The 14,962-nt window shown below is 40.4% G+C and overlaps 1 protein-coding gene across 1 annotated transcript in view; it reads left to right on the forward strand.

Moving 5' to 3' along the window:
- The window catches only part of LOC131962613 (interleukin-1 receptor accessory protein-like 1), a 298,116-nt gene that overhangs the window by 266,389 nt on the left and 16,765 nt on the right, over positions 1 to 14,962 (forward strand). Inside the window, 2 exon segments of the mRNA XM_059327558.1 lie at positions 8,684 to 8,829; positions 13,293 to 13,439. Coding sequence (XP_059183541.1) covers positions 8,684 to 8,829; positions 13,293 to 13,439 — 293 coding nt within the window.

Raw genomic sequence — 14,962 nt, forward strand, 5'->3', positions numbered from 1 at the left:
AGTGGCCCAAGTCTGCAGAAAACAGCTTCAGGTTATGACAACTTTGCATGCAGTATTTATCCAAACGACCAGTTGGTGTTTTCTCTTTCTACTCTCCATTCAGGCTCTATGATTATTTTTCGCTTCAAAAACACTGACATATGGAACTTGACTGATAAAAGATGAAGACAACAGTGGCAGTGCACCTCAGCCACATTTCTTTGCTATATGATGAGCTGATCTTCAGGCAGTGAAGGTTAATCATCTTCAGATAGCCCCTTCCTTAGAGGGATAATCAATTATCTTCTTCAATACAGAACTCATCAGTCTCCTAATGCATAACGAGTGAGACAATGGAGATACTGCTGTCGCTACCAGATAACTGTTTGATTGAAGAATACAAGCAACGAGGCCTATTTATTATCCACTATATTTCACTGTTATTCACACAGACAGGTTGATTGTGATCAGGTTGTCAGATGAAGTAGAGAGCAGAGCAGAGACTTCCTGCAGAAAAGTGGATTAGGAAAGATAACAAAAGATGCATCAAATAAACCGAATACATATCGTGACAGACATCCAAGTGGGGAAGGTTTTGCTTCCGAATCAACATAAAGTAACTGAACGCTGTGTATTTGTGCAGCGGTGTGGTCACTGTCTCCCAGATGTTGTTGCAAACATGAGAGCGGCAAATAATCTTTCAATGAGTTTTAGCAGTGAAGAGGAAATTGTTGATGTGTTTCTGCACGGCTGTCATCACCAGGGATTTCAGAAAATAACATGAAGGAATGAAACTAGTACATAAACAAACCCATAAACTGTCCCATTTACTAGTATTAAGCATATTTATAGTAATCCTTCTATCTTTTAATTGGCTAATATACAACTCACTGCCAAATTTGCTTGACAAAATGTAAACATATTCTCTACTGTCTGCTCTGTGTGCAATTGGTGGACTATAACTAAGTACATTTACTGTACAAGTACAATTTTGAGGTACTTGTATTTTACTGTAGTATTTCCATTTTATGTAGCTTTATACTTTTTACTCCACTACATTTAGCTGCCAGCTTTAGTTACTTTTCAGTTCAAGACTTAATGTAAAAAATCATGATCAATTTAAAGTGTTTTTTATAAACTAAACCTCATAACAGTATAATAAAATGTTAAAATAACCATTAAATATAATACAGGTCTGAATACCTCTTCCCACACTGTCTTTGTGCTATAGATTGGGTTTTTCTCTTATCTCACAGGGAATTGGACTTATGACAGGCATTTATAATAACTATATAGAAATAGACTTCTCACTGATTATATTGTTTGCTTATGTAGGTCATATAGATGCATTAGTATTAAATTGACTTGCAGCTGCTTATTATTGATCGACATTTCTGCCTGTGTGTCTGCACTGAAATCCACACTCGACACATTCACACACCCTTTCATGTCCTGGCCCCACTGTACTCCTGTGACGGACCCGACGCATGACTAGAAAATCCCTGTTGTCGACAAATGCCGTCTAATGAAAAGGTTAACTGTAAGCAGCGTGACAAGGCTGGGAGGAGAGTTAGCGGCCCAGTCGGTGACCTGGCATTTGGAGATGTCTCTATTAGCCTTCAAGCACATTCCGTCCAGCTCTCAGCGCCGCTCGCGGTTGTGAAGGACACCAGGCCAATTAGAGCCTACAATACTTAGAGGGGGGAGGGCAGGTGGCGGCGTTGGGTAGGTGGTATAAAAAAAAGATGAGAAGGAAGAATGCTGAGAAGTGTCTCACATGCAGTCAGAAAGGCTGCTTTCATGTGATAGTCAAATGAGGAAACAAGCCAAGAGATCAAAACCGCGACCCTGAACTACTTTGAAAGAGTGTGTGTGTTTAAGAGTCTGCAGGGGCAGAAGTGCATATAGTTGGTACCCACAGTTTTTCAAGTGTGTATTTTTGTTGTGTGCCACCGCGTGATACCTTCTCCCCTTGTGTTTTTATTTATTTTATTTTTTTGTCCCCATTTCTGAATGTGCACCACTTCAAACCCACTCCCTGACATCATTCCATGAGCTTTTAGCTTTGAAATGGAAATTAATCACACAGGAGTATTCCCTGAAGGGCCGCCTGTAATACATGAAATGGAGCTTTTGGCACAATGTTTCACCACTGAGATTCCGGGTTGATATAAAAATTTTGTGGCTGCAGAACAAGACTTCACGGATCTCAGAGGTGAAGTCGCAGTGTGGAATACAGACACCGAGGCCGCTGCAGCTGCCCGAGTTTAAAAATCAGGAGAAGTTTCAGTCCCTGGTGCATGGCCATGCAGCACCCCTTTGAGCAGCAGTTCAAGTGTAAAATTTCATTTTCTAACTCTAATTAATACTCTTGCAGATATATTCATGGGAAATCAGGGTACTTACAGAGTCCAGCAATTCTTCCACTGCCTATTAGTGCTGCAGAACCTTGTACGCCTCAGCATTTTACAGTCTTACATTGATGCCAAGCAAACAAGATGATAAAACTATTGAGGTTTTGACAGAGTGGAGGAAGTCTGTTTCTCACCAAATGTGAGAGATTTTCCCTTTTTAGTGAATTTAATGGGATCATACCCATTGATCAACATTAAAGGAATATTTTTGCAAAGTATGTTTATTCTCCTGCAGAGAGTTACATGACAAGATCAATTACACTCTCTATCTGCATGGTCTGTACAAATTCATGAAGCTGTTTTCCTGGACCAGTTTTTCTGCTAAGCTAAGGTAACCAGCCCTGATTGGTCATTTATGTTATTGTCTATGGCTAGAGAAATGCTGAACTGAAGCCAGATTGTAGAAACAAATGTAAGAATAATAATTATTTATAAAATTATGCCTCGCTTACTTTTTTTCCTCTTGATTTCCCGCATTACTTATACACTTCATCATAAACATTCATTCCAGCAGTGTTATTTGTGCTTGTGATCCATAGCTATTCCATAAGCACCTTTCAATTGTACCTTTTATCTCATAATAGTCAAGATAATTATCTTCACTGGTTGTAGAAATCCAAAATTGCATCAAAGAGCATTAAAGGACTGCAAAACGGGAGATTAATAGCTTCTAATAATGTCTCTTAATGTGCATTTATTGTAGAGTTCAATGAGTTGTTCTGCATTCTTTAAGTGTAAAAATTGCTGCAGGGAACATCATCTGCAAATATTCCCCGCCTGCACGTATGGATTGTGTAAATCAGCCAAGTCTGCAGATAAAAGCCAGGAACGGCTCTCGCACTCTCCATAACTTTATTATGAGTTTTAATCATAATGCAAGCCAAGATAGCCATAACAGAACCTTAATAAATAATAAATAAAGTCCATTCCCCTTTTAAACTCCCATTTTCAAACTGTATTCCAGGTTGGGGTTTCCAATTCCAAGTTAATTCAAGATTTATAACAAGAAATAGTGAACTGGTAAGCATACAAGAGCTATTATAAATAGGAAATTGTTTTTGCATTGGAACATTTCCTCAGTTAGCGCCATTGAAATTCTCATTTGTTTGAAGGATCAGTTGCCTATAGTTTCTCTGTCTCCACTATGTTGCCTTTTTACACAGTTTTCCCACATATCAGCTAGCCTTTACCTCGAGCAACACAGCATGCTCATTTTCCATTTATCCATTTTCTGGTGGGTCAGGGTCACAGAGCACCAGGGTGAGCACAGCAGCACAGACATCCTTTCTAAACCAACTTGGTCCGGTTCCTCCAGGGCTCGTTCATGCATTTACAGGCCGATGTGCAGAGATATTCCCTTCAATGTTTTCTGGGATCCCAGTGCAGCATACCCAATAAGTCCCTCTAGGCTCCTGGTGGATCGTCTCCACTCGATGTATCGCTGTATCTATTTGTCCAGACAGCTTAAAAACTAGAACACTTGTACCAACAACACTCCAAGCTGTTGCCTGTTTTGTTATCTGTCATTGTATACAATTTTACATTTCAAGCCTCTTTTTAAAACCATCTGCTGTGATCTAATTCACATCTACCTTTGGGGAGTAGTCAGGAGATGTGCAGGCTGCAGGAAAATCATTTTATGAAGCGTTGAGGCATCTAGGAATAAAACATAGCATGGCAACATGGCACAGTTGAAAAGTTCAGGTGTCACTTTGAGGCTGCGTGGAGGGACTGTACTAGATAACACAGATTTGATGTGATGATGCTGCTGTCGCACGTTCAAAAAAGAACAAAATGTTTCGGCCTGATATAAAGTATTTGTTTGAAACATATCAGAATGCTGAAAATATTAATCCCTGCTGGTTTCATTTTCTGGACTGTATCCGCACAGTGACACCGACCCTGGATCTTTGCTAGTCTTACAATACAAAACATCAGAAAAACCAAACTGGAGATGACCCTGAGGTTTGTTACCTCAAGCATCTCGGTGAGTCACTGCATTGCCTCCTCGCTCTCTGCAGCATCAAGGATCCTGGTGCAACTTACTGCTGCACAAACACAGATATTCCTCCACTGAAAAACTTTCACTAACAAGTATGTTGGAGTCTTTTGCAAACAAAGATTGATTTTCTTTTTCTTTGCCAACACCTACAGTGTTCTTGCTCAGTCTATGTTGAGTCACACATGGGCGCCACCTCTTTAAAAAGCCATCAGCATGGATCTATATCCCAACCTTGTGGAGCCCCGTGTCTCTGCCTGACTGGCCGCACAATGGAGAAGGATGAGTATAAGAAAAGCTCTCAGGAATTAAGAGGAAAGGTTAAATTAATTTGCCGCTCACATACATAGTCACACAAGCCTTGAAGCCCGAAGTAACTTCCAAGCTTTCTTGCAAAAAAGTAGTACTTCATAATTAGTTTTTATGAGCTACAAAATAATTCCCTCTAATTGTTCTTCATTGTGCATGGTCAATAAAAGAAATTTCACTGAGTGTGATTTTTTTTTTCTGGGTACCAGTTATTAGCAGCACTTATTGCCATGGCAGCAGTGGTTGTATTGTTTGCTTTTATCACCCCCGCACTTCACAATCTGCTCTGTTTAGTCCGTTCATTGATCAGCAAGAATTAGATGAGTTTTCATGTGCAGATGCCCCGCGGCAGTCAGCCGACGAATGCCCATGTGGCACTGGTACCTTTTGCACTATTAGCCCCATGCATCATTTAACAGGGCTTTGAAATAGCTGCAATTTTTGTAACCTTAAAAAGATTATCTGCTTATATATCATTCCTCCTTCTGCACAGCAGGTGGGATTTTGAGAGTTTGTTAGAAATGCATTAACCAGGCTTTACCACTTTATGGGTCTTTATTATGCCATGCACAAGTTTGTTTGTTGTTGTATTTTTGTTGGACTGTTGAGCATTAGCTGATTCTAAAATGCTTCATTATTGGATAAGAAATATCTTCCAAATGCAATTTTGTTTGGCAATGACAGCACAGCAAGGTCCAAATTAGCTTTTAGGAATCAATAAGCCTAAATTTAATCTTTTTCATGAATACATTGTTCTGAGTAATTAGGAAAGTGATTCATTATTTTGGTAACTAATTAACATGTAATAAGTGATTACATTTGGTTATTCAAGTAACTTACCCAACATTGCTCTCATCAGCCTCAGCTGTACTTTATGTGGAGATGTTGGTGTCAAACGCTCTGGTTTCCATTTGTAGTCCGAGTAGTATGGACCAATCACGTTTGAGCAGGCTTTGGTTGACTGTAGGTAATCAGTCTGTGTGTGGAGATCAAAAAAGGTGGAACACATTAGTTGTGTTTCTATCAACAAATGTCTATGCACATTTTCAAGATCTGCATGAGAAAAGCTTGATGGAAACATAAAAGATAATAGTTTTCACGCTCACTTGAGGAATTTTTTGTCTTTTTGAAAAGAAGTTAGTGCGCTAAACAGGAGATGGAAACATTTTCTCTGAATAAGTTCTGATGTAGTGAACATTTAACTCACATGACTGATCAGCTGTTTCCTCTGACATGAAATAACTATTTTAAGTTGCCCAATTGAATCTAATTCCTGAAGACTTCTCTCCATTTTCTGTTGTGGGTGGCCAAAGTTGTCCGATTAGAATCCTTTTTTTGTTGTTTTTTCTCTTTACTTCTTCTCCTGTTTACTGACAGATTAGCCTACAGCAATACATTACACATCCATCTTCTGACAAAAGTACGTTTATGCAGCTTTGTTTATTCACTCTAAGCCAGTTGATGGAAACGTCACAAATTCACATTTTCTTTATTGCAACATTTTCAAAATTTCGCTTCAAAATTTGCTTCAACTGCCAATTTTATTCTTGTATCTTAAGTTGCTAATCAGACTCTTAATAACAACCACACCAGGCCTCGTCTGCGGAAAATTTAAATCATCTTCATACTGATAGCGTCTGGGTTTCTGAGGTTTTGTTTCATGCAAACAGTAACATGCTAACTCACTAAGATATCAAACATTATAGCTGATAACAGGAGCAGGTTGGCATTGTCACTGAGAGTAAATTGGCATGCTGATGTTTAGGTCGCAGTTGATTTTGTCAGCTGAAAATGGCTTTGGCTTTGACCCCAGATTATTAAATAGCTGCCTTGTAAAAAAGAATTTTGTGCAAAAGTGCTTAGTCTGTTTAAAAGTGTTAAAGGGATATCTTGACACTTTTGGGCCATGTCCTCCTGATGGTTTGTTAGCACGCTCAGCATTTTTCATTGAAGCCACTTAGCTACAGGTTGAAGCTGTTCGCCCTGCTTATTTAAATGAAAGAGGACACTGATAATGAAGAGGACGCCGCTAAAATCCATTTTTGCTAATGAACACAGCATCCTGCCAAGTGTCCAGTGAAGAAAAATAGGCGTCTAAGTGTCATAGCGTCCTTTCAGCACACTGATGAGTCAAAGTAACTGATATTTTGCATGTGTCGTTGTTGCAGAAGCGTACAGATTTCTAGAAAATGGTTGAAATTTACACAACAAAAACATCAAAAGAGCTTATTCTTCCTTCTTGCTAACCCCTCGTGGCAAAATGTTTTGTGATAGGTCGGAGCTGTAGTGCATCATGACAGTCACACTATTGTCCCCGTACCAACATGTCACAACCAGTACACATCAAGAGCCTTAGCGAGTCAACAAAGGAGTATTTTTCATGGTGGAAATCTCTCATGACTCATGTGATGCTGGCTTCTTGTCAGTCACAGTCTGTCACCTCCTACCTTTGTTACACACTTTTGTTTTATTGATGAACTAAAAGAAGAAAAAGTTACCTCTGAAAAGTAAAAGCTGCCACAAATGTCAGCAGATTATAGAGCTCGGTATTAAACTAAGCTTCTGTCTGATGTAGTTATCTGCATATTTATGGGTAAAATGGATGTAAAGGTATAAAGTGCACAGTAGTTTTTTACCCAGAAAATGTCAGCTCTCTCTGTGACAATCTGTGCTCCACACAGATGGAAGCTTATAATTCCAAGGTCATGATTTATGGATTTTAGGATGCATACTGGAGACACAACTCAAATTTCCTTGGGGGCAAACTTTTTTGTCAGAAAAATCCATATTTTATTAAAGAGCCAATACTCTCTACTTATGACTTTTTGACTGCCTGCAGTCTAGAGTTATTGTTTTTCATAGTTTTTTTATTATTATTTCTATTTTTTTGGTACAGATTGAGAGAATAATTTTGAGTCTGTAGTCACAGAGCATTCCTGCAAACACTGGGAATACAAAATTAAAAATACAGTTCTGCATGTTCTCTGAAGTCAGATTTTTCCCTTCCATGTGTTTTTTCTCATCCCAATCCGGCTCCTCAGACGAGGACTACTACTACAGAGGCCACTTTGATGTGCACCTCACAGTCAGTAATGAGGCGGCTGGACTCCGTTTGGGCAAATGTTTGAAGTCATGTTGGTGCTCAAATTTGACCAAATCGCTTGCATGTTGGTTTCGTTTATGAGCAGGCAGCGATACATCAGTCAGCTCGTCCTGATTAATGGATGCTCGCCGTCCACCATCACAAACTTCATGTTCAACACTTGTCTTTGGCCCAAACATTGAATCCTCCGTTCACAAGTGCAGTTCTCTGATCTGTCTGGGTCCAAATCAAACCCCTAAAACAGATTATGTTTTCCTCCAAAACTCTATAATATTTAATTTGTCACAGTATACACAGGGGGAAATAAAGGGGAATTCTTTTTAATTTTCTCACTCTCTCAGGTAAAATCACTAAAACTAGAGGGGACATTAACTTTGTGACTATTTCTACCAGCTGCTTTGCTTTATTTCCTTTCAAACTTATGGTCCCAGCATGTAATATAGACAAACTCTGCATCTAACTGTATGTAATTTAAGTCATTTAAGTCAGTTTTTTATTTCAATATATTTACTCATGTTTAAATACAAGCTAATTATTTTGAAATTCTCAGTCTTTAAAAAAAAATTATTTCAGTCAGTATGTGTGATCGTTTTGAGATTTTTGAGATACTAAGTCATTAAAAAAAGAGAGTTTCTCCATAATATTATGTTTTTTTTCATGACAAGGCTTGTTTTTCTTTTCTTTTTTTAACTTGTTGAAAAGGGTTTTATACACTTTTCATTAATAGTGAAAAAAATAATAAAAATAAATAATTCAGTCACATTCAGGTAACAAAAAGGTGCATCTGGCCTTCAGTGATGATGTTGCGGCCCCATCCGTCTCCTTTACTCACTACAAAACCTTTGCTAGTGTTTCATTTTCATCTCTTCTCCTCTGCAGGACAATCCGGGAGCACCTGGGGGAGCAGGAGGTCTCCATCTCCCTGACCATTGACTCCCTGGAGGAGAGCGACCTTGGTAACTACTCCTGCTACGTGGAGAACGGCAACGGGCGGCGACAGGCCAACATCCAGCTCACCAAGAAAGGTGAGGATGAATCTGTATATTTAAGCATGTACAGTATTTGGCCATGAACCTCACAGATGGATATGAAAGCCTTGAGATTTAATAATAGCATCTTACAGCTTTGGAGGTGAAAAACAGCATTTAATACCAGAGGCCTTCACACTGACAATAGAGTGAATCTCTCGCAGCAATTTACTGAGTACAAAGAAGAACAACTAGCGGGATTGGGGGAATTGACCAGTTGTTTCTCGCCTCGGGGAGGAAAGAAATGGGACAGTGTTGTAGATCGTGCAGAAAGCCTATTCATCCAGCTCAGCCTGAGGAAGCATTAGTTTGAAGGGAAAGAAAAATCACTTTTGGAGAGAGGCAGCCTTCGGTGTTATGATGCCAGACAAGCTGTTTGACTGTCTGGCAATGACCTCCCCCTTCTCACACACACACACACACACACACCACAAATCCTCCTTTGATCGCCGAACTCTCACTCAGACACTTTCTCATCTTTCATCACTGGCTACTGTTGCCTTTCCCCCTCCAACTTGTCTTTTTATTCAAACAAACATTTTCTCCTCTGATTTCTCCTCACTGAGGATGCCTGTTTGAAAGTTGATTCCATGATGATTTCAAAAAGAGATGCACACTTCCCACTGTGGTTATATAAGTGAGATTTTTTTTATTTTTTTTTAGCGAGGCTGGGGGGGTCTCTGCAGCCTTAAAGTTGTCAGTGTTGAATACATTTACATAGTAAGATATTTTTCCTCTCTTTTAAGCTTGCAGCTTTGGATCCAGCTTTGATGGCAGCCCAGTTCCCCTCCATTTGCTATATTAAAGGGGTTTATGCTGCACAGTCAAATCTGAGAATAAACCGGAGAAGATTAGCCTGGTCCTTGCTGGGTCTATGAGAAATCGACCGGTTCCCATGTTTTTATTTGCTGCATCCATGCAGTGCACGGCCAGTCAGTGTTTACGCTGCCTTTCAAAATTCCTCAAAGTTTTCCTCGCTTGTCTCTTGAAGCTGTGAAACCAGCATGACACTCCAAATGAATTTGGTCGTCTCAGCGCGGCATCAAGCAGAATATGTCTTCACTTGTATGTAAAGTTAGCATGGAGATGCGTCCTTATTTCCACTTCTTGTACAACTTCTTGTAGTGAAGAAGTTGAGAAGTCCTCCTCGCCAACTTTCTTTCGGCAGCTCCATATCGTCAGATAAATTTTTTATCTCACAACAGCAGCAGCAGCAACATCAACTGCTAGACAGCTGCCTGTACTGTATGTGATAACTAACATCTAGATTTTTGATTTGTGAACAGCAGACTCAGCTTTCACCATTCTCACAGCTGCTCTCCTCTCTTTTATTTTACCATCCAACCCCTCTCTGCCTCTCCCTCATCTTGCTTTTCATCTCTCTCCCTAGACAAGAGAGAGAGATGCAGTAATAGAGGGAGAAAAAGGGGTGATGAATCGCCCGATGCCATGTGGCTCCATCAAATCCAGCCTTCTAGTCGTCAGGAGCTAATTTGTCTTAATCCGTCCCACTGCAGCGCTGCTACAATATGGATGCCAGGCAGAGAAGAATTGGCCTCTTCCACTGTAATCTCTGCTGCTTGAGGAGCAGCTGGCTCGTTACACTGTCCAGATATCTGAGCAGAGGAGCAGTGTTCAGTGAGGCGAGAGAGCAGAGCTGAGGTGGAGAAGAGGAAGTGAGGGGAGAGTGGATCCATCTTCTCGCAGTGCTTGTTAGCTGCAACACCCCTCGCAGAAAAGTCAACTAATTTGGGTGATTCCGAGTCCGAGGGGAGAGAAAGTGAGACAACAGGAGGAGGCCAGGGGCTCGACACAGGAAACCTGTGTTCTGCCCCGAGTTTGTTTGCTCTTTTGTTTGCGTACGTCCGTCCGTAAGTTTGGCTGAAGGTCGTCGCCGAGACAGGCGTGATGAAGCGGCACGGGCCACGCTCGTTAGCTCTCCAGAACATCATCCTTCATCATGGGAGCTGTCAGCCTGATGGCCGCTGCAGTGGAATGGGCATCGCGCACTCCAACGAGGTTAAACGTGTGTCGGTGATGGATGGTGATGCACGCGGAGTCCTCTCCGTCCATGTTTATGTGTGTGCGGCATTGCGGCGATTCCAGCCTTTTACTGTTGTCCATTAGTCAGCCAATGAAGGCTGACCACCCAGATTTTGTGAGGCGTAGCCAAGAGGAAATGTTGAACTGCAAAAGATGGAGTGACATCCGACAGAAAACACTGTAAAAAAAGAAAAAAAGCCTTGAAAAAGAGACATGAAAAGACAAAGCAAATGACTTGGTTTCAAGGCAAGTTACTGGACCGTGGCACTTAATGGAGTCCACTGTCCTGTAGTGTAAAATATCACCTCTCAGCCTCCTGAATAACACCACCAGTCTTGCTTCTGCTGAAGATTTTCTGTCCTTCTTGAAACCCTACAGGCGACACAATTCAGAGTAATGTGAGTGTAAAGCTGAAATATCAACAGTGAAGTCCTGCAGTTCCTTGGATTTAGCTTCCACTGATGCTTTTCATGAGTTCACGTCAGAGCGCAGTGATGACGGATGGCGGTGAGAGCTGAGCGCTTCGATCTGTCGCCTTTCTCTCGCCTCGCGCCTCTCTGCAGCACCACACACATGTAACCAATCTTCATGAGAGTGGCCGTCTGATCTGTCACACGCTATTGTCGCACCAGTTGCCTCCAATGAGATTTTTTTCATTATCCAATCAAGCCACGGCATTAAGTGACAGGTGTAGAAGTGGTTGTACTTTCATTCATTTCATTTATGTGTCATGTGGAAACAACGCAACCACAGTGAGAATGTAAGCAACATGAAAAGATGGAGTGGAAAAGCAAGAAACACAAACTGTGAATACAGCCGCAGGAGATGCCTTTTTCAAATAAATGCGGAGGCAGAATGTTAGAATCTTTAAACAATACAGAGTGCAACTTTTCTCATCCATCATGACTGCTTCATACATTTTTCACATGTATTGATGTTCTGCGGTTAGAAACTGTAATCTGGTTTCTGGCCCTGTGGATGCAGGCCAACTGTAACATACATAAGAGCAGATAAATAAGATAGAGGGGATCTTGTGTAACTGTGCAGTTTTCTGACATTTTGCAGAATCTAAGAAGAGAATAAATATAGTCTCACAGCATGAAATGTCTGCAGTAGGATCAGAGAAAGTAAAAAAAAACATTAAAATGATAAATGTGACAGTAAAAAGAATCTTTCACACTATTCAACTAAATAAAGTGTCTATGAATGAAATGATTTTGAAGTAAATTTTGTACGGCTGCTTTGCTTTTCCTGAAATCTTCTGACATTTTGCAGCATTCATAGATAATCAATGGCTGCAGACAGGTCTGTCCAGGCCAGTATGAAAGCACACCGCTGTGCTAATACCAGACACTTTAAAGAGAAATAAGGAAAATGATTGCACCCTTCAATGTCCTAGTCACTCAACAATTTGTTCGATATTAATGGGGACAAATAATGCCCATTTTCAGGTGCTTAAGTGCTCCAAAACATATTATTTTCTTACGCAATATATCTGATTTCACCCTCAGTCGTAGCCCCTGTCCCTTTTAAATCCCCTCTGAAAAAGCCCAGTCTGCTCTGATGGGTCAGTATTTCCTCAGACATATGATCTGCTCTCTCTGCATCTCTGCTCTGTCATTGCAGCCGGGGAATAACGACCAAAGATGTATTTTTTGCCACATATTTTTGTAGGTCGACCTGGTCTATTGAGAATTCACTTCATTACAGAAAATAATCTCTGTGGCAAACACACATTTCTGATGCTGATGATGAACAAAACTTTTATGATGATAGAATGCAGCTGACAGAAGTAACATTGTGCTATAGCGAACTTCACCACGGTTGCATGACTTGACTAACATTTGCAAGGATAAAAGCCATATTTAGCATTACAAAGATTAGTTTTTATTTACTTCAGTGATTCTCGGGCAAAAGCATCGGTCATAATGTCCGCTCACGTTTCTGCTGCTCATCTCCTGAAGTGGCGAGGCAGCAGCAATACCCATATGACACAGATACAGGAAATGACTCATCAGTGAGCGGCCTCCTTTCTCAACTACCTTTGATGGCATTTTCTACCTTATATATATATATATATATATATATATATATATATAAAAATAGTATATCTGTGACATCAAAGCCTTACATAAATCCTGACGCTCATTTAATGGCAGTTTCTGAATACGGGCTGCCTACATTTCTCCATTGATTGAGCATTTTGATACTTTTTCAGTATAAAAACAACACCAGACGTGCTTTATAGTAAAAAAGAAATCTCACTTTTTAAGCCTTTTGATATAGAAAATGAGAAGCACCATTGGTGTCCATTGTTTGATTCACTTTATGAGGTTCTCTGGCAGCTATTCCACAGTGCCTGTTCTCTTATTTTCTTTGTAAAATCTCTCTTTCTCTTTGTGTGTTTGCCATATTAGCTGAGCTGATGTACACGGTGGAGCTGGCCGGAGGTCTGGGAGCCATCCTGATGCTGCTCATCTGTCTGGTGACGCTGTACAAGTGCTACAGGATTGAGCTCATGCTCTTCTACAGGAACCACTTTGGCAGCGAGGATATAGATGGAGGTAAGATGAGAGATAAGGTGCAAGACATAATTTACTTTACACCGTTATATAATAATCCTCTATAATCTGTGATAGCACAGTGTTTTCTGTTTAGTGGAGGATTTCTAAAGCTCCTTCCTCTGCTCTGAAAGCATCTTTTCTTCCCTCTGTAGGAATGAAATCCCTAACCTGAGCAGTATCAGCGTTGCTCCGCTCACATGTTTATTTTTACTCAGAAAACACCTGGGCTATTTTTCATATCTTAAAGCTGCATGTGGCACTATTTTTATGTTAATATGCACCTGTTTTATCAGTCTAAATGACACAGAAAAGAGCCTCCCATCGTTCTTAACTCTTCTGTCGTCAATTTCAGTGAATCTTTTCAAACCCACTGAGCAAAATCAAAAAAAATTTATGCAAAATATTCTGTAAACCGTCTCCTAAACGGCAGCAAATGGCTCACCAGTCTTTGATGTGGCTCCTTTTCTTGTCATATTTGCATCCTTGTAAAAACTAATCACAAGCCGGGCTTGTTAAAATGTTCATGCGGGGTGCTGTTTCCTGACATCACAACGCATGACTTCTGGGTAATGAAGTTCACGAATTCAAGCAGCTCCTCTGTTGCGTTTCAGAGCAAAACTGCTGCAGAGTTTAGCTTCAAAAGGAAAAAACACAGCCTGTGAATACAGCTGCTTCTGATGATGTGTTAAAGTATAGTATAAAGCATAGTTTTCATGTATTCATTCCAGGGGATAAACAGACAGATAAAATATAGAAACACATGCAGTCATCCCCCAGCTTGCTGTATTTGCTCTACAGTATATGTCATTACGTTGTTTATTGCTGTACATGTTGTTTTGGTGTAAGTGCCTTTGGATCATGCAGTAATGGCTTCTACCATACAGGGAAAGATTTTTTTCCAATGACAGCAGCCTCAAAAGACCCACAAATGGAAAACCACTGTCGGCACAGTTAATGTCCACAATGAAGACACGCAGCTCTGTTGATCAATCGTTAAATCTGGTCGAATGCTGTTTTGCTACAGTGCAGTAGTGTGTGGAGTAAATAAGGAGAAGACCATGTACACAGGGAAACAGACTTGCCTTGGCTCTGCTTATTGCACACAAACAAGCTACTAGTTTTTGTTTATTTGGAGCATCTTGCTTCAGGTACCAGTGAAAGGAGGAAAAACTGTATCTGATATGTTTAATGATAAGGAAAGCATATGAGCACACAGTTTGAACACACAAGCTGTAGAATTATCTTTTTTTCATTGTCTTTATAATAGCAAGATTGTGAGTCATGTACCTGTGGATATTTATCAACCTCAACAACTAATCTCTTCCCTCATCCGCAATCACACAGTCAGCAACAGAAAGGGGTGAGGAGTGGAAGTCGAGCTGCCATGGGAGCAGGGATGTCGGCTAAAGTATTACTGAAATTGGGTTGTGATTCTGCACATGTAAACATCTTCTGTTGGTGGTTGCATCAAACTGCATATGAGATAGTGCAAGAATGAACGAATAATATATTCCACTGAACGC

This window comes from Centropristis striata, chromosome 24 (genome assembly GCF_030273125.1).
Source record: "Centropristis striata isolate RG_2023a ecotype Rhode Island chromosome 24, C.striata_1.0, whole genome shotgun sequence".
NCBI lineage: Eukaryota > Metazoa > Chordata > Actinopteri > Perciformes > Serranidae > Centropristis > Centropristis striata.